Below are 19,618 nucleotides of genomic sequence, written 5' to 3' on the forward strand. Positions count from 1 at the left end.
TGGCACTAGGTGCTCAGGGACCCAACCACAGCCAGAAAAGCTGGGTCCCTGGGGTGCCGAGGATGAGGGTTAGGGAGGCGGCACTCCCATGGTTCAGCACGACCTCTCACACTGACATGCACGGGGCTGAGGATGTGCTGGAGCTGGCTAGCACTGGCTGTACACAGCTCTTCCCAACTTTGCTTCCAGGGATGCCATGCTGGTAGCTTGAAATTGGCCACAGTGGGAGTATTTACACCACAGAAATGAGCAAGCACCTCAAATCAGGGGTTTTCCTCAGCCCCCATTGGTAAACACTTACTAGCACACCACTAGCGGGTGGGCTAAGCCTCCCAAGAACAGAACCCGTTGGCACAGTGGGAAAGGAAGTGTGCAGGCCTGTCATTTGTTAGACCCCCGTTCAAACCCCAGTTTGGCCAACACACTGACTTTGCACAAGATATTCCACTCTGTAAACCTCAGTTTCTTTTTTTTTTTTTTTTTTTTGAGACGGAGTCTCGCTCTGTCGCCCAGGCTGGAGTGCAGTGGCACAATCTTGGCTCACTGCAACCTCCGTCTCCCGGGTTCAAATGATTCTCATGCTTCAGCCTCCCAAGTAGCTGGGATTACAGGTGTGTGCCACCATGCCTGGCTAATGTTTTGTATTTTTAGTAGAAACAGGGTTTTGCCATGTTGACCAGGCTGATCTGCAATTGCTGGCCTCAAGCAATCTACCTGCCTCCGCCTCCCAAAGTGCCAGGATTATAGTCGTGAGCCACTACACCTGACCTGAACTTCAATTCCTTTATGGGCTGTGCTACCTTGAGCATATTACCATGAGGCCCATTTGAATCTCCGTTTCGTCATCTATAAAATGGTATGATATCTCTGCTATGAGGATTAAACCAGGTAATGCACTTAAAGGGCCTGGCATAGAGAAAGGACAGTTATCATTGGTCTCAATGTCAACAGGTGAGCATCCCCTCATAAGCAGAGGAGGCTCAATTAAGATATGGTTAAACTCAACTCCCAAATCACTTTTTTTTTTTTTTGACACAAAGTCTCACTTCGTCACCTAGGCTGGAGTACAGTGGCACAATCTTGGCTCACTCCACCTCCAAGGTTCAAGTGGTTCTCGTGCCTCAGCCTCCTGAGTAGCTGGGATTACAGGCATGTGCCATCATGCCCAGATAATTTTTGTATGTTTAGTAGAGACAGGGCTTCACCAGGTTGGTCAGGCTGGTCTTGAACTCCTGACCCCCCCCAAGTGATCCACCCGCCTCAGCCTCCCAGAGTGCTAGGATTACAGGTGTGAGCCACCACACCCAGCCCCAAATCACCTTTTAAATGTGATCACTGTGGTTATCATGCTCATATTTCCAAGCCTAGGACAAATGCTCATTTTTGGCTTCTAGGCCATTGGTGTTCCAGGACAAGATAACGCCCCACCTGCCAACTAAGCCTGAAAACCTGTAGTGGGGAAAAAGTACTTCTAGGCCGGGCATGGTGGCTCACACCTATAATCCCCACTTTGGGAGGCCAAGGTGGGAGGATCACTTGAGCCCAGGAGTTTGAGACTAGCCTGGGCAATATGGTGAGAGCCTGTTTCTATAGGAAAAATTTTTTAAAATTAGCTGGATGTGGTGGCGCATGGTCTCATCTACTCAGGAGGCTGAAGCAGGAGGATCACTTGAACCCAGGAGGTCAAGGATGCAATGAACTGTGATTGCACCACTGCACTCCAGCCTGCGCAACAGAGTGAGACCCTGTCTCAAAAAAAAAAAAAAAAAAAAAAAGATGGTACTTTTATTCCCAAAGATGTGGAATTAGTCTGAAGTCTCGGTTGGGGTTGAGGTTACAGTTGATGAGGGAGCCTGAGACAGCTGTGAGGTAGGTGGAAGAAACTGACCTACCACATGTCCAGGGAGAAGCCTTAGATGAACTCTGGCCCCACCGTGGTTAGCTGTGTGGCTTTGGGCAAATCACTGAGTCTCTCTGAACTTCTGCTTCCCAAATGATCAAACAGGGAGACAAATTCCAAACTACCACTCGGGGCTGCTGTCAGAGGACATACACATGAGTGCTTGATAAACTGGTAAATGCAAAGCAGACAGGAGGTGGTCTTGCTAAAATGCCACAGTGTGAGGAAAGGGGACACTCCACCACTGTCTACCCCGACCCCCAAGGGCACTGCTTCAGACCTGCAGGTTAGCATTTTCTTCCCAGAACTATGAGAGAGCATAGACAACAGTACTTGCCCGCATGGCCCCAGCCAGGAGGATGATTGGCAGAACTGGAGAGGGCGGTGAACATTTAAGGTGGCAGGAAAGAATCCACACCCGCTTCTAAAAAAAATCACAAAACTATTAGACAGTGAGTCAAATTCTGGCCCTGGCAGCTTGGTGCTGGCTCACAGGGCACTCAGTAGCCCTGATGATTTTACTTCAGGACAGCCCATCCCCTGACCCAGGCAGCAGACCCTCACAACCCTCTCTTCTTCCCAGATCTGTCCTTCAATAACATTGAGACCATTGAGGGGCTGGACACACTGGTGAACCTGGAGGACCTGAGCTTGTTCAACAACCGGATCTCCAAGATCGACTCCCTGGACGCCCTCGTCAAGCTGCAGGTGTTGTCGCTGGGCAACAACCAGATTGACAACATGATGAACGTGAGTGGCCGCCCAGCCCGCCCTCACGCACACCTGCAGGGCCTTGGAGCGCCATGGGTTGAGTGGGTGTTTGTGGCAAGGGGAAGTACAGGCTGAGTATTCCGGATCTTCTCATTTTCCTGGAAAAGCCAGGAATCCAGATTACTCCACGAGGGATTTGCTAATGTTTAAATACCACGCTTAACCCGACAAAATTCACTGGAGAGCACTAGTTTACAACCTCCACATTAGTGGTGGTTCTTTCCCTGAATCTTGCACTTACGTAACAAACATTTGCTGAGACAAGTACCTATTAATGTTGGGCATATGTCCTGTGCTCACTGGGAACAGAGACAGACAAGATGTGGTCCCTTTGGAGTGACCAGCACACACCCCCATAGTCAAGACACAAGGAGACAAGAAGCCAGTGTCCCGAGGAACAATAAAACAAGGCCTGTGGGTGGTAGGAGGGCACCCCGAGGCTTAGGGGTGTGCACAAGTGGCAGTGGACACAGCTGGGGGTGTGGCGGCAGCTTTAAGGGTCCTGTGTCAGAGGCGATACATCAGATGGCTCCTGGCTTTTGCTTCTGCAACCCACCAGCCCTGGGGGCTGTCCAGTAGCCTTTAAAGATTCCTTTTCTGCTTAGGTCAGTCAGGTGGCCTGGGTTCAGATCCCAGCTGCAGGTCATAGTGGCTTAGATGAGTGGCCTGGGAGGGTCAAGCACTGAGTTGTGACCGGCATGTAAGTCTGTCCAGCAGGACCAAACCCTGGAGGCACTGTAGTCTTGGAAGTTTGCCCTGCACGCCAGACAGGAGCGTCTAAACCCAGCCAAGGGTCAAGCCTTCTATGCCTCCGTTTCCTCATCTGTCAGATGGAGACGATGGCCATGACCCCCCTGCCCAGGCCCTTGCAGGAATCAAGTGGGGTCATGAATGTAACACATTTGGTTCGGTGTCAGGCTGGAGTATGTTCCTAACAAATGGAGGACTGTCGTAGCTGAGGGCCTTCCTGTGAGTGTTGGGATGAGGGGAACTTGATGCAGACTCACTGAGAGATGACTAGAATTTGCCATCCAGCAGAAGGAAAAGGCTTCCCAGGAGGAGGGAGTGGTGTGAGCAAAGGCCTGGAGGCACATTGGGAATGCCTGCCTGCACTCACCGTTGAGGAGCACAGGGTCCCTGGACGAGGTCAAAGGTGTGTGGTGCAGGGTGGGGCTCAGGATGTGGCCGGGCCTCGCCACAGTCAGTCAGGATGGCCAGAGAAGCAGTGGGAGCCGAGGAGGCTTCTGTCTGAGATGTATTTGGGGCAGGTCTACATTTAGGAAGGAATCCACCCCCGTGAGGATGGATTTGAGGGGGACTGTGAGAATGGGTTACCCCAGGACAGTGCCACCAGAAAGGATACTGTACCTGCAGGTAAGGGAAGCTGGCCCCAAACTGGCTGGAAGCAGAGGTAAGGCAGGGACTTGCATGCAGGTGGCTGGTTTGAGAGGTGGCTTCAGGAAGCTGGAGTAAGAAAGGCAGGGAAGAACCAACATACAGGTGTGTCACTGAGACTGCTGCCGCAGGTGATGAGGGAGGATTCCCCTGGGCCTCGGAAGTGTCCAGAATGCCTCCCAGAAGTGACCATCTAAGGACAGGAGCCTGAGGCATTGATCCCCCCACCAGCTGAGGGAGATCCCAGGGGGATTAGCTTCCTCGCCACCTGGCTTTTCAGCTGGGTGGGCTTCTTTGGCTTCAGAGACATCTCTGAGGCAGAAAGTGAGTCATGAGATAGGACACTGCCAGCTAAGGTCTCTCATGGCTACAGCTGAAGCCAGAGGTAAGCTGAGCCCCTGCGGCAAACAACAAGGACATTTAGTGGCGTGATAATTGGCACTGCAAGGAAGGGGTGCTTATCAGCAGAGCTTCAAGGACGTGAGTTCCTTCTGCCTGTGGGCTCTGCTGTCCTCAGCATCTCCCCGGAGGTTGATTCTCTTATGGTCGCAGTCAAGGACACGGGCTTCCTTGTCTGCATCTAGCAGGATGGAGAGAGCAAGAACTCTCCTTCTCACAGTGGCCCTTCAGTCTGATCAAGCCACCTCAGGGTCTACACTGACCCTCAGCCTAATATCATGGCTGGGAGATGGCCAGGCTGGGCTTATGTGAACAGCCTGGGGTGGGAGCACTGAGCTGTCACTAGCAGTTCCGCCAGGTCAAGCCACAGAGGTGGTGCAGCCTCAGAAGTTTGCCTTGCATGCCAGACAGGCAGCATCCGAACCCAGCCAATACCCTTTGCAGGGCTCAAGATCTGATTGTCCAGCCTGCTCTGCCCTGTAAGGACAAGGAAGCCAAATGCTTGCCAGCAGGACGTCTGGACGAGGCATGGAGGGCACAGGCGAACACATTGAGAGCTGAGATTTAGTCAGCCTGTGTTCAGATCTCAACACTGCCACCTACCAGCTGCCTGACCTTCGGCCAGTGACTTTGAGTTCTGGGTGCCCATTTACCCACCTGTAAAATGGAAATGATAGTAGTTCCTACTCCATACGGTTGCTGTGAAGATGGATCCATTAGAGAACCATTTTTTTTTTTTTTTTTTTTTTTTTTTTTGAGATGGAGTCTCGCTCTGTTGCCCGGGTTAGAGTGCAGTGGCCGGATCTCAGCTCACTGCAAGCTCCGCTTTCCGGGTTCACGCCATTCTCCTGCCTCAGCCTCCTGAGTAGCTGGGACTACAGGCGCCCGCCACCTCGCCCGGCTAGATTTTTGTATTTCTTTTAGTAGAGACGAGGTTTCACCGTGTTAGCCAGGATGGTCTCGATCTGCTGACCTCGTGATCCGCTCGTCTCGGCCTCCCAAAGTGCTGGGATTACAGGCTTGAGCCACCGCGCCCGGCCTAGAGAACCTTTTGTGCTTGATACAGGGCCTGGCACGTAGTAAGTGCATGGAAAATGACAGTCAAGAATATTCAGATTAAGAGCTAACCGCAAGCAACTCCAAACCTTGCTGCTTGAAACTCTGAGATTCAGCAGATGTTCCTGTCTTGGTGGGTCCTACACCCCTAGGGCCCACATGTGAATGAATCTCCTCTGTTTGTTTTCCTCTGGACATTTGGAAAGTTTAATGGAGCTGAGACCCTGTCCCTCTGAAGGGCCAGGCCTGGGCATGAGAGGGCATGGACGGTGTGAGGTAGACATGCTTGTGCCCTGCCGGGACACCCCGCTCTTGCCTTTCTCCCATCCTGCCCCTGCAGGGACTGGGCAGGAGGAAATCCCATCACCCTTTCCCAGTGGGGTGCTGGGCCCCAGGTATTCCCTCTGGAATATGGGAGAAGCTGGTAAAGCCCATCCGCAGAGAGAAAGAAGATGGAAGACGACCCATGGGGACTAGCTGCTGGGGAATGCTGAGATGTCTGGGTCAGGTGCTCCCGAGGTCTGGCTGTATCCCAGGGACCCTGGAGACCCTAAATGCTCTTCACCCAATCAGGCACTAGCCCTCTTGATGACCTGACCCAGAGAGTCCTGACTGATACTTCTCAGGTACTAGCTCCTAACCCCAAGCATCTTTGATTTTAGTCCTTATCTGCGCTATTTATCTGGCATCTAATTATGTACTTTCTTATCATTTATATATTTATTAGGCTTATTTTAATTTCTGCTCATTGCATTAAAAACAGATGTTTAAGCAGAACGCAGGGCACACAGAAAAGAGGCTCACTCACTCCTGGCCTCTGTCCTTCCCTTCCAGAGGCCCCAGCCGCTTCTAAGTTACATGTGTGTCTTTCCAAGAGTCCTGTGTTAAACATTGTGCCTGATTGTCACATCTGTCCAGCTACCCTTCAAGCACCTGCCTTTGGTGTCTCCTTTCCTCCTGAGTCATCAGCTCGCCCTCTCTGCTGGCTCATTCCATCACTCAGATGCAGCATCATGTGAGTTCCTAGTTCCCTATAGGCGGGTGTCAAGGTTGTTTCCAATCTAGTGCCATTACACACAGTCTGTAGTGGACGTTCTTAAACAGGGGTCACTTTGTACCTGGATAAGCCATCTGCAAGATAAACTAGAGAGGAATTGCTAGGTCAAAGGGCATGTGCATTTTAAATTTTGACAGATCTTGCCAAGTGGAAGTGGAACTATTTACAAAGCCACCAGCAATGATGAGGCAGTCTGTCCCCTCTCACCTTCTACAACACACTTTGTGAAATTTTGCTGGGAGATCTCTTAAAGATTAAATCAGATCCTGTCTCCCCGCCTCCCCACCCATACACACTTAAAACTCCAATGGTGGCCAGGTGCAGTGGCTGACGCCTATAATCCTAGCACTTGGGAGGCCGAGGTGGGCAGAGCCTATTATCCTAGCACTTTGGAGGCTGAGGTGGGCAGATTGCCTGAGCTCAGGAGTTCGACACCAGCCTGGGCGACACAGTGAAACCCCGTCTGTACTAAAATACAAAAAATTAGCCAGGCGTGGCTACTTGGGAGGCTGAGGCAGGAGAATTGCTTGAACCCGGGAGGCAGAGGTTGCAGTGAGCTGAGATCACACCACTGCAACTGCACACCAGCTTGGGCGACAGAGTGAGACTGTGTCTCCAAAGAAAAAAAAAGAAAACAAACAAACAAAAAATCCAATGGCTTCCACCATCCTTAGAACAAACTGAAGGCAGGGGCTCCGTGGCTCATGCCTGTAATCCCAACACCTTGGAAGGCCAAGGAGGGCGGAGCACTTGAGGCCAAGAGTTCAAGAACAGCCCTGCCAACATGGCAAAGCCTTGTCTCTAATAAAAATACAAAAACATTAGCCAGGTGTGATGGCATGCGCCTGTCGTCCCAGCTACTCGGCAGGCTCAGGCAGGAGAATGACGTAACCCAGGAGGTGGAGCTTGCAGTGAGCCAAGTTGCGCCACTGCAACTCCTGCAGCCTAGGCAACAGAGCGAGACTCCGCTAAAAAAAAAATTCTAAACTCTTGACCTGCATGGTCTTGCATGAATCAGCCCCTGACCTTGTCACTACTCCCATCTCAACTTCTTCCCAGCCTCCTCCCCACCATGCTGCAGCCACCCTGGCTTTTGCTCAGTGCCTGGTATGTGCCAAGTTCTTTGCTGCCTAGGGCCTTTGCCTGTGCTGTCTTGGCTTCCAGGAATGTGCTCTCCTCTGCTCTTCTGTGCTCCCTCAGGTCTCAGATTAAATGTCACCTCCCCAGAGAGACCTCTGAATCTCCTAACTGAAAGAGGCCTCCCTGGTATTTTCTCTCAGGGTGCCATCTTGATGTTCCTTATAGCACTTAACCCAAACCATAATGATTTTATTTACTTTTTTAAACATTTGGCCGGGCCCAGTGGCTCACGCCTATAATCCCAGCACTTCGGGAGGCCAAGGTGGGCGAATCACTTGAGGTCAGGAGTTTGAGACCAGCCTGGCCAACATGGTGAAACCCTGTCTCTACTAAAATATAAAAATGAGCCGGGTGTGGTGGCAGGTGCCTGTAATCCCAGCTACTCCTGAGGCTGAGACAGGAGAATCGCTTGAACCTAGGAGGTAGAGGTTGCAGTGAGCTGAGATCACACCACTGCACTGTAGCCTGGGTAACAAGAGCAAAACTCCATCAAAAAAGAAAAAAAATTAAAAAGAAAACATTTTTCCCCCATTCCTAAAATATAAGCTCTTGCCCTAAGGGCAGGGACCCCATGGGCCTTGTTCCCCACTGTATCTTCATAACCTAGCAGGTGCTGGAGGCCTGCTAGGTGACTACTAGTGTTTGCTGAATGAATGACTGAAAGAAATTCACTCAGAAAAGCATGCTAATATTTTTTTCTATCTTTTGCATAGTACAGTGTCTAGATGCTATCCAGTGAAGTTTTTTTTTTTTTTTTTTTTTTTTGAGATGGAATCTCGCCCTGTCACCCCAGGCTGTAGTACAGTGGTGCAATCTCGGCTCACTGCAACCTCTGCCTTCCAGTTTCAAGTGATTCTCCTGTCTCAGCCTTCCAAGTAGCTGGGACTATATAGGTGCCCACCACCACGCCTGGCTAATTTTTGTTTTTGTATTTTTAGTAGAGACGGTATTTCACCATGTTAGCCAGGATGGTCTCGATCTCCTGATCTCGTGATCCCCCCGCCTCAGCCTCCCAAAGTGCTGAGATTACAGGTGTGAGCCACCGCACCCGGCCGAAATATTGCTTTTTTTTTTTTTTTTTTTTTTTGAGAAGGAGTCTCGCTCTGTCACCCAGGCTGGAGTGCAGTGGCCAGATCTCAGCTCACTGCAAACTCCGCCTCCCGGGTTTACGCCATTCTCCTGCCTCAGCCTCCCGAGTAGCTGGGACTACAGGCGCCCGCCACCTCGCCCGGCTAGTTTTTTGTATTTTTTTAGTAGAGACGGGGTTTCACCGTGTTAGCCAGGATGGTCTCGATCTCCTGACCTCGTGATCCGCCCGCCTCGGCCTCCCAAAGTGCTGGGATTACAGGCTTGAGCCACCGCGCCCGGCCGAAATATTGCTTTTTTAAAACACTTTTTGGCCATTACTTTTAATGGCAAAAACCACAATTACTTTTGCACCAACCTAATATTAACTACCTAGTTAACATTTTCCCCATTTTACTAAAAATAGAGTGTAGGGAGAATAAATAAAGTTAGTGGAATGTTCCCCTGGCTGTTATCCAGGGAATTCAAGGTTAGCCATAAATTGGGTTCCATTTAATTTAAGATATTTGTACCTTTCATGGGACTTCACAATCTAAAAAGGCATGCCTGGCCAGGTGCAGTGGGTCACGCCTGTAATCTCAACACTTTGGGAGGCTGAGGTGGGTGGGAGGATTTATTGTGACCACGAGTTCAAGACCAGCCTGGTCAACATAGCAAGATCCCATCCCTACTTAAAAATAAAATAGGGCCGGGCATGGTGGCTTATGCCTATAATCCCAACCCTTTGGGAGGCCGAGGCGGGTGGGTCGCTTGAGCCCAACAGTTTGAGACCAGCCTGAGCAACGGCAAAATCCCATCTCTACTAAAAACACAAAAATTAGCCAGGCGTGGTGGCACGTGCCTGTAATCCCAGCTACTAGGGAGGCTGAGGCATGAGAATCACTTGAACCTGGGAGGCAGAGGTTGCAGTGAGCCAAGATCGCACCTCTGCACTCCAGCCTGGGTGACAGAGTAAGACTTCATCTCAAAAAATTAAATTAAATTAAATTTAAAAGATTTTTTAAAAATAAAAGGGTATGCCTATACTAGTAACAGCAACTAAAACTACCATTACCGAATAGGTGTCAGGCACTCTTCCAGTGCTTTTCATAGTTTATTTCATTTGGTCCTTACAACACCTGTAACACATATGATATCCTTATACCCATTTTACAGATGTGGACATCGAAGCTCACAGATGCTGGGTAACTTGTTCAAGGTCTCACCACGTGGTTCAGCAGACCTGAACCACGGTCTGCTGGTTCTTTGGAAAGCCCATTTCTGACGGAAGGTCTCGGTACTGCTTCCCAGCCTGGAACACCCACATACCTGCACACGGCCTGTTATACCACCCAATGCTGATGGTGCTGTGGCCAGGCTGACTCTGAAACAGTACTGAGGAGGGAGGTGCAGCTGTGTTTTCAACTCTGTGGCTGCCAAGAAAATGGGCCTTTCTCGGACTGGCGCGGTGGCTCATGCCTGTAAGCCCAGCACTTTGGGAGGCCGAGGCGGGTGGATCACGAGGTCAGGAGATCAAGACCATCCTGGCTAACACAGTGAAACCCCATCTCTACTAAAAATTCAAAAATATTAGCCAGGCGTGGTGGCAGGCGCCTGTAGTCCCAGCTACTCGGGAGACTGAGGCAGGAGAATGGCGTGAACCCGGGAAATGGAGTTTGCAGTGAGCCGAGATCGCGCCACTATACTCCAGCCTGGGCGACAGAGCAAGACTCCATCTAAAAAAAAAAAGAAGAGAAAGAAAATGGGCCGTTCTCCCTTTTACTCCCCAGATCATCTACCTCCGGCGGTTCAAGTGCCTGCGGACGCTCAGCCTCTCTGGGAACCCTATCTCTGAGGCAGAGGATTACAAGATGTTCATCTGTGCCTACCTTCCTGACCTTGTGTACCTGGACTTCCGGCGCATTGATGACCACACAGCAAGTATCTCCCTCTCAGTCTCCCAGCCCTGTGAGACACAGTCCTCAAGCCCCCAGGTTTCTTGGAAAAGGGGCATTGAAGAGTAGCTTTCCCTGCCCACAACTAGGAGAGAAAGGGCAGCTCCCTCTTCCTAATCCCTTTACCTGCCTCTGTCAGAGTGATTCCAGCAGCACCCTTGTGGGTACTGTTTCGTGCGTGTTCCCAGGAGCCAGGCCTCTTCCACACACTGTCCCAGGGCCACATCACAGCTGGCCTGCCCTGTCTGGTTTTCCAGATGAAGAAGCTGAGGAGGGCCGGGAGCAGTGGCGCATGCCTGTAATCCCAGCACATTGGGAGGCTGAGGCGGGAGGATTGCTTGAGCCCAGAAGTTCAAGACCAGCCTGGGCAACATAGGGAGACCCCATCTCTACAGAAACTAGCAAAATTAGCCAGGTGCAGTGGCGCACACCTGTAATCCTGGCTACTCAGGAGGCTGAGGTAGAAGAATCACTTGAGACCAGGAGTTTGAGGCTGCAGTGAACTGAGAAGATGCCATTGCACTCCAGCCTGGGCAACAGAATGAAAAATTTTAAAAATTAAAAAAGAAGTTGAGGAGGCTGAAGGAGGGCAAGCAGTTAGCCAGGATCACTGGCTCAAGGCCAAGCCAGGATTCACCCCAAATTGGTGTCATCCCAGGAGCAGTATTAACAGCTGAGCTCCAGAGGGAACCAGGCCATCAGAGGCTCAGGCCTGCTTCTCAGGGGCGGAGTCAGGGCTGGAGGTAGAGACCTGAGTGTCATCTAAGGATTGCCAATTGGCAGTACTCGAAGCCATGGTACAGGTGGGATCACCTGGGGCACGTGGAGTGAGGTGAGAAGGGGCAGGGACTGAGTTCTAGAGGTGCCAGCATTCCCCGCCAGGTGCAGGGGGATGAGCCAGTGCGGTGGAGAGAGCCAAGGGCCAGACCCTTGTGACCAGCCCTATGACCTCAGTCTACCTCTGTCCTGTTGTCCTCCTTCCCCAAAAAAAGGCCAGAAGGCCTGCTGAGGACTGTTGGGAGTGAGAGAGCAAGTCCTCTGTGGAGAACACCCAGTCTGGGGCGAGGGGAGCACTCCATTGTTGTGGCTCCTGCCCTGGGGTTGGCCCCGGGAACACCAGCCTGCCACGCTGCCTTCTGCTCCTCCTGGTCTTTCCCTGATTTCCCTGCACTCACAAAAAGCTGGTGAGGGTCATCAGGAGATGGGCATTCTCATCCACGAGACCTCATGGCTTTCACAGCCTTCACGCAGGCCCCTATGCAACACCCCTGCCCACACGCAGGAGGCTGCAGTGTGGCAGAGGAGGCATGGCAGAGGTGGCGTGGCTCGGAGGAACCTCCTGTAACAATGCCACTCCCATTCCCTGGTCAGAAAGAGCTTGCAGAGGCTAAGCACCAGTACAGCATCGATGAGCTGAAGCACCAGGAGAACCTGATGCAGGTCCAGCTGGAGGACGAGCAGGCGCGGCAGGAGGAGCTGGAGAAGCACAAGGTACCGCTCTGGCAGGCTGCACGCCCTCGGCCCCGCTCAGAGATGCCCACAAGAGGGCACTGATCAAGTAAAACGGTCCACAGGGATCCCCAGGCTCTGAAAACACAGAAATCATGCTCCCTCCACAGGGCCTGATGCCCTCTCCCCGCCTGGTTCGTCTGCTCCCTGCCCCAGGGCCAGCTCCATCTCAGTCCTGACCCTACCCCTTATTGGCATTCCTACCTCCAGCTGCTGGAGAGAATGTGCTAAAAACAGTCTGTCAGAGGCCCCTTCAGACCCTTAAGGCAGTTCCCCATGACATGCCAGAAACGGCTCAGCTCCCTTAGCCCAGCATGGCCCTGAATTCATGACTAGACCCTGTTGACCTCTCTCCCACTGGTCCCCACCCCTCCTTGCAACCAGACTGAGCCATGTGTAGCATTCTGGAAACAGCCTGCAGTTTTACGCCTCTGCACCTCTGCACATGCCATTCTCTTTGACTGGAACATGCCCCTCCTGGCCTGCCTTCCTCATGGGCCTGTGAGACGATGCAGGAGCCCCTGACAGGAGCCGTCCTACCTAGGTGTGTTTCTGCCTGCAGACTGCATTTGTGGAACACCTGAATGGCTCCTTCCTGTTTGACAGCATGTATGCTGAGGACTCAGAGGGCAACAAGCTGTCCTACCTGCCTGGTGTCAGTGAGCTCCTTGAGGCATATCCTTCCGAGTTCATGGCTGTCTCACAGCCTGTGCCACCAGCCTGCCTTGGCAAGACTCCTTCCACTCTAGGCCTCAGTTTCTCCATCTCTCTTGTAAGACCCTGGGAGGCAAAATCTCCACTTGAGAGTAATGTACCCAAGAGGCAGTTCAGAGCTAGGTCAGCTGAGCTGCATGGGGGAGATGCTATCTGGATTTCAGGGACATGTGGAGTATCTGGTCAGCATGGCATGGGCTGGCCATGTTTGGCAAGCCAGGTTTTCAGCAGTGGAGAAGTGGATTGAAATGTGTTCTCATTAGCCGTACTCGCTTGTCCCTGTTGTGCATTTGGATCTGGTATTAATTGTTTTCTCAACCACCCCACTAGGCAGGTACCATCATTAACCCCATTTTATAGTTGGGGAACATAGCTTGGCTGTCCAGGGTCACCCCATTAGAGGCCAGCTTTTGAAGCTTTGTCTGTGGGGCCTGAGAAGCTGATTCTTTCCCCAGTTGCTTGGAGCTCAGAGGATGTGCTTGGTACCTGTCATTAGGGCCATGGCCATGACCACCGACCAATGGGCTTAAATTGTGAGCTGAGGGACTCAGGACAGAATCAAGGAGCTCCTAGATCTGAGAGCTCTGAGCTAAGGCATCCAGTCACAGATGAGTCTGTGGAGCCACCTTCACTGGATAGAGAGAAATTCACTCAAAAACCTGACCTTCTGGGCCTGTGAGGTGGCTCATGCCTATAATCTCAGCACTTTGGGAGGCCAAGGCAGGAGGATTGTTTGAGGCCAGGAATTTGAGACTAGTCTAGGCAACGTAGTGAGACCCTATCTGTATTAGTCTGTTTTCACGTTCCTGATAAAGACATACTTGAGACTGGGCAATTTACAAAAGAAAGAGGTCTTGGGTTTTGTTTTGTTTTGTTTTGTTTTTTTGAGACAGCATTTCGCTCTTGTTGCCCAGGCTGGAGTGCAATTGTGCAATCTCGATTCACTGCAACCTCTGCCTCCTGGGTTCAAGTGATTTTCCTGCCTCAGCCTCCCAAGTAGTTGGGATTACAGGCATGTGCCACCACACCTGGTTAATTTTTTTTTGTATTTAGTAGAGACTGGGTTTCACTATGTTGGTCAGGCTGGTCTCCAACTCCTGACCTCAGGTGATCCACCAGCCTTAGCCTCCCAAAGTGTTGGGATTACAGGCGAGAGCCACCACGCCCAGCCAGAAAGAGGTTTAATTGGACATACAGTTCCACATGGCTGGCGAGGCCGCACAATCATGGCAGAAGGCAAGGAGGAGCAAGTCACATCTTATGTGAGTGGTGGGCAATGAAAGAGCCTGTGCAGGGAAACTCCCATTTTTAAAACCCATCAGATCTCGTGAGACTCATTCAATATCACGAGAACAGCGCAGGAAAGACCCACCCCCATAATTCAGTTACCCCCCACCGGGTTCCTCCCAGAACACATGGGAATTGTGAGTGCTGCAGTTCCAGATGAGTTCGGTTGGGGACACAGCCAAACCATATCACCATCTCTCAAAAACAACCAAACACACCTGACATTCTGGAAAGAATGAGGGCAGGGTGGTGAGGAACAGTGAACAGCAGAGCTCCTGGGCTGGGTTGTTTCTGCCAGCTGGTGACCCAGGTTTGCCTTGGCTGTAGCCCCGTGTAGCCATGTGACTTCGGCAAGGCATTTCACCTCTCTGGGCATCAGTTTCCATCCCACAGGATCACCAAGGTCCTGTGGGCTTTACCTTCCTGACTCCAAGGACTCCATGTGCCAGGCTCTTTTGCACCCTCAGCTGCAGATGAGGAAACTGAGGCCCAGAGAGGTGAAGTGACTTGCCAGGGTGGGTCCTAGAAGCAGTGGCAGAGCCAGGACTTGAACATCCCCAGTACAACTGCAGCAGCTGAGCACAAAGACAGGCCCTCAGTAAGGGTGCCCTTCCAGATAGCAAACAAGAGACAAATGCACACTGCCTGCTTCCCCAGCTGGGACTGGCTCACAGGCTCCCAGGTTCCCTAGGCCTCTCTTCTGGGACCTCTCTGAGCATGTCTGCCTTCTGCTCTGTAGACTCCCCAATGGTCCCTGCCTCCTTCCTTCGCACAGGCCCCATTCCTGAATCCCTCAGGCTGAGGGTGGGGATGCACCAAACACACATTGTACCTACATCTCAGTCCTGGCTCTCTGGGCCTTTGATTTCTTCATCCACCAAATGAACCACATGAGACCAGGAGTTTGAGTCCCACACACTGTTGAGCACATAGTGCCAGGGTTACCAATACCTTTGCCATGCCCTCCGCAGCCTGCTCCTGAAACAGCTGTGGACTTCCTTAACGGCCACTCACCTACAAGGACAAGTTTGTCATCATCTGCGTGAACATTTTTGAGTATGGCTTGAAACAGCAGGAGAAGCGGAAGACAGAGCTTGACACTTTCAGTGAATGTGTCCACGAGGCTATCCAGGAAAACCAGGAGCAGGGCAAACACAAGATTGCCCAGTTTGAGGAGAAGCACTTGTCGGTAGGCCCCGAGCCTCCTGAGGCCCTCCCTGCCTCCCGCAGGAGGCCCTCCCTGCTCTTGCCACCCCCACTGTAGAGGGGCTGCAACTCCTGTACCCTCTGATGACCCCTGAGGCCAGTGGTTATTGTCCCCATTTGCCAGAGATCACACAGCTAATCAGTGGCAGAGCCAAGGCCCGCCTTACCCCAGCCCCACCAACTACAGCTCCCCACCACTTGACGTGTGGCCTGTGGATCTTTGTCACACAAAGCGCCCTTGGGATTCAAGGTCAGCTCCACCGCCCAACTTATCATCATCGTTACCATTAATAACGGTATTAGTATTACCATTACTATTTTGACAGTAATGATTACCGTCCTTTTGTTCATTCATTCATTCATTTAATAGACGTTTTCTGAGCTCTACTCCCTGCCTGCTCCTAGGAAGCTAGAGCCACACTGGACATGGTTCCTGCCCTTGTGGGCTCAGACCCAGGCCCAGGCCCCAGCCCCGACCTGAGCAAGCAGAGGAATCGGTGCCATCCTGGAGGGAAGCCTGGGGAGCCTTCGGGGTGCCCTAGGGGCACCTTACCTCAGGCGGGGGAGTTTAGGGAAGGCTGAGGCTCACAGAAGAAAGACAAATTGATGGAGAGGAAGGGTGTTCCTCCACCCCCTAGGAGCAGCAAAGGAGAAGGCTCTGGGTGGTCAGGACTCGGCCTAACCAGGCCATGGGGTCCAGCCCAAGCAGAGGCCATTGGGAAGGGCACCAGTCTTTGTATTTGATGGCAGCTGCCTCTTTGAGTTGGCATTACTTTTAAAGACAGGATGCTTAGCCTATTGTAAATCACAGATCTTTGTGAGACGCTAAGGAAAGCTGTGGACCTTCTTTTTCCTCCAAAAACTGTTCACACACACCAAGCTTGCTTGTAGCATAAGGAGCTTTAGGAATCCCATAAGGCCCTTCCTTGTTGTGAACTTAAAGTAGAGCAAAGTCCCTCGATGCGCAAGTTCAGATCTGATGGAGTTGATGATCCACTCCCAGGTGCTTCCCGCCTCCCCCATGGCCACCCCCATTCCTGTCTCATTAACCTCCAGGGCCTCACATGCTGTGTGATTTAATTCTCAAGACCCTCCTTATTATATTTTAGGGAGCAGGGGTTACTGCGTTCAACCAGAAGTTCAAAACTGTCGGCAGAGGAATACATTTGGCTCACATATGTGTTTTATTTGGCCTGTGTAGGGTTTTAAAACATTTTGAACATCCTGCTGACATTAGAAACTAGCAGATTTCGCAGAAAAATTTGTGGTTGCCACCTTCTCTGGAAGCAGCTGTCATCAGGGCTTGAGTGGCAGTTGTCCCCTCTGGACAGGTCATGTCTCAAGTCCCCCCAGTCCCTGTCCAGCCTTTCTTCCTGACATTTATCTGGTCCCTGTAGCCACTGGGCTTGGGAGTGTCAGCTATCTGGCGCTTCCTGAGGCCCGGTGCAGGGACCCAGCCCCTCAGCAGCGAGTCCCTCTGCAGAAGTAGGATGTGGGCCATGCCAAGCCTGATTTGGAGCATGGAACATGCCACTTGCTCCTCCATTCAGGCACCTGCCCTCAGTGCGGGCCAGCTCCTCAAAGGCCACCTCAGACGAGCTGACTACCCTAGTGCTCCCCTTCTAGAGCCAAGGGCAGTGGATCCAGCCCAGCCTGCACGCAGAGTCCCCGGGCCCTGGAAATGTGCTCACATCCAGGCCCAGCAGCACCCACTTAGACTGGGGCGTGGCCTGGCACAGGGATTTTCCATTGTTCCATGGGTGCTTTCCATGCACAGCCTAGATAGAAGCCACTGACTTAGAAGTTCCCAAGACCCCATAGGCCCTGCAGACCCCCAGTTCCCTCCCTGACAGGCCCTCTCCTATAGTTTTTCCTACGCTCCTCCCACTCACCCCCATTAGGCCTCATCCACTGCACACAGCGCGCTGCTCCAGGTGCCCAGTGAGCCACATTTCAGGGTCATGGTGCAGCCATGTAAGGCTTGGGGCTCAGGCAGACTCCTCACTGGTGACCCAGAGATCCATTATTGACCCTCTCTTAGCCTCCGTTTCCTCATTTGCAGAACAGAGATAACCACCTCGAAGAACTGTAGTGAGAAATAGAGACAGAGAGGGAAAGCACTTGTGCAAGGCCTGGAGCAGAGTCAGCCTAAAAGGATGACAGCATGTCTGTGTGTAGCCAGCTGCACTCTCGAATGGGTGGTGTGTGCACATGGCACAGACTGAACAATGGCCACCGGGGATACGGTCTCCCTCCTACTCCTGTATCTGTGTGTGTGTGTGTGTGTGTGTGTGTGTGTGTGTGTGTGTGCGCGCGCGCGCGCGCACGCGCATAGCATGCCCTATTGTGTACTTTGCTTTCCTGTGTGTGTGTGTGACCATAGCATCCCTGTTCTGTACTTTGCTTTCCTGTGTGTGTGAGCATAGCATGCCCTATTCTATACTTTGCTTTCTTGTGTATGTGTGTGTGTGTGTGTGTGTGTGTGTGTGTGTGTGTGTGCATAGCATGCCCTGTTCTGTACTTTGCTTTCCTATGTTAGGTATCATTTCCAAAATGAAAAAGTTGCTTCATTTTTTTATAACTAAAATATCACATTGCATGGGTGAGCCATAATTATTTAGCCAGTCCCTGTTGATGGACAGTTAGGTTTCTCCCCAACCTTGTGCTCTTTTAGTGTTCCACTGAATAAGTTGGTGCAAGTTTGACCTGCAGGATGAAGTCCTAAAAGTGGAAACTGTGCATTGGTTTTTTTCATGGTTATTGTCCAACTGTAACCCACAGAACCTGTACCTTCCATAGCCATCGTCAGGCCAGTGTCACAGGCTTCCTCATTTTGCCAGTCTGTGCACCCTGAGTATGCATTTATTTTCTCTTAAGTGGGGATGAGCAATACATGTTTTACAACCATTTGTGTTTCTTATTCTGTGAATTATTTGTACTTATATTTTGCCCTTGCCCACTTTTCTATTTGGTTTTTGGTTTCTCTCTCTCTCTCTCTCAAATTATTTATTATTACTATTTTTAGAAACAGGGTCTAACTCCATTGCCCAGGTTGGAGTACAGTGCACCATTATAGCTCACTGCAGCCTTGAACTCCTGGGCTCAAGCAATCCTCCTGTCTCAGCCTCCTGAGTAGCTGGGACTACAGGAACACAACACCACACCTGGCTGTTTCTTTCTTTTTTCTTTTTCTCTTTCTAGCTAGTCAAATTTAGCAGTGGGAGATTGTATACCAACTTTAGTGACACCAAATTTAATAAGTTCTGATAACCTACTACCATCAGACCAGACCTTTATTTTTTAAAAACTTATTACCTGGCTGGGCATGGTAGCTCACGTCTGTAATCTCAGCACTTTGGGAGGCTGAGGTGGGTGGATTACCTGAGGTTAGGAGTTCGAGACCAGCCTGGACAACATGGTGAAACCCCGTCTCTACTAAAAATACAAAAATTAGCCAGGGTGGTGATGCAGGCCTGTAATCCCAGCTACTTGGGAGGCCGAGGCAAGAGAATCACTTGAATCAGGAGGTGCAGGTTGCAGTGAGCCAAGATCGTGCCACTGCACTCCAGCCTGGGCAATAGAGCAAGACTGTCTCAAAAAAGAAAAAAAAAGTTATTATTTTGTAGGAGCTCTTTATAGATTTTGTCAGTGAAATTAAGGGCAGATATTTTTCCCGGTTTGTGTTTTATCTTGCAGTGTTGTCTGTGGTGCTTTTGCCATTCAGAATTAAAATTTTTTTTGGCTGGGGGAGGTGGTTCACAACTGTAATCCCAGCACTTTGGGAAGCTGTGGCAGGAAGATCGCTTGAGCCCAGCAGTTTGAGAACAGCCTGGGCAACATAGTAAGACCCCGTCTTAAAAGTAAATACATAAATAAATTTAAAAGAATTTTTAAATTTTTAAGATAGTAGAATTTACCAATCTTCTGGTTATACTTGGCAAGGTCTCAGATTATTTATTAAAAATCTCCCAGGTTTGGCCGGACACAGTGGCTTATGCATGTAATCCCAGCACTTTGGGAGACCGAGACAGGCGAGTCACCTGAGGTCGGGAGTTTGCGAGCAGCCTGGCCAACATGGTGAAACCCCATGTCTACTAAAAATACAAAAATTCACTGGCCTTGGTGGCAGGCACCTGTATTCCCAGCTACTCGGGAAGCTGAAGC

The 19,618-nt window shown here is 51.1% G+C and overlaps 1 protein-coding gene across 1 annotated transcript in view; it reads left to right on the top strand.

The window, feature by feature from the left end:
* Positions 1-19,618, top strand: part of DRC3 (dynein regulatory complex subunit 3) — a 48,341-nt gene that overhangs the window by 13,484 nt on the left and 15,239 nt on the right. The window contains exons 4-8 of the mRNA XM_010367642.2: positions 2,484-2,650; positions 10,574-10,724; positions 12,114-12,229; positions 12,810-12,922; positions 15,263-15,437. Of these exons, the coding sequence (XP_010365944.2) occupies positions 2,484-2,650; positions 10,574-10,724; positions 12,114-12,229; positions 12,810-12,922; positions 15,263-15,437 (722 nt within the window). The remainder of the gene's footprint in view (positions 1-2,483; positions 2,651-10,573; positions 10,725-12,113; positions 12,230-12,809; positions 12,923-15,262; positions 15,438-19,618) is intronic.

The sequence above is a fragment of the Rhinopithecus roxellana genome, chromosome 19 (assembly GCF_007565055.1).
Source record: "Rhinopithecus roxellana isolate Shanxi Qingling chromosome 19, ASM756505v1, whole genome shotgun sequence".
Taxonomy (NCBI): domain Eukaryota; kingdom Metazoa; phylum Chordata; class Mammalia; order Primates; family Cercopithecidae; genus Rhinopithecus; species Rhinopithecus roxellana.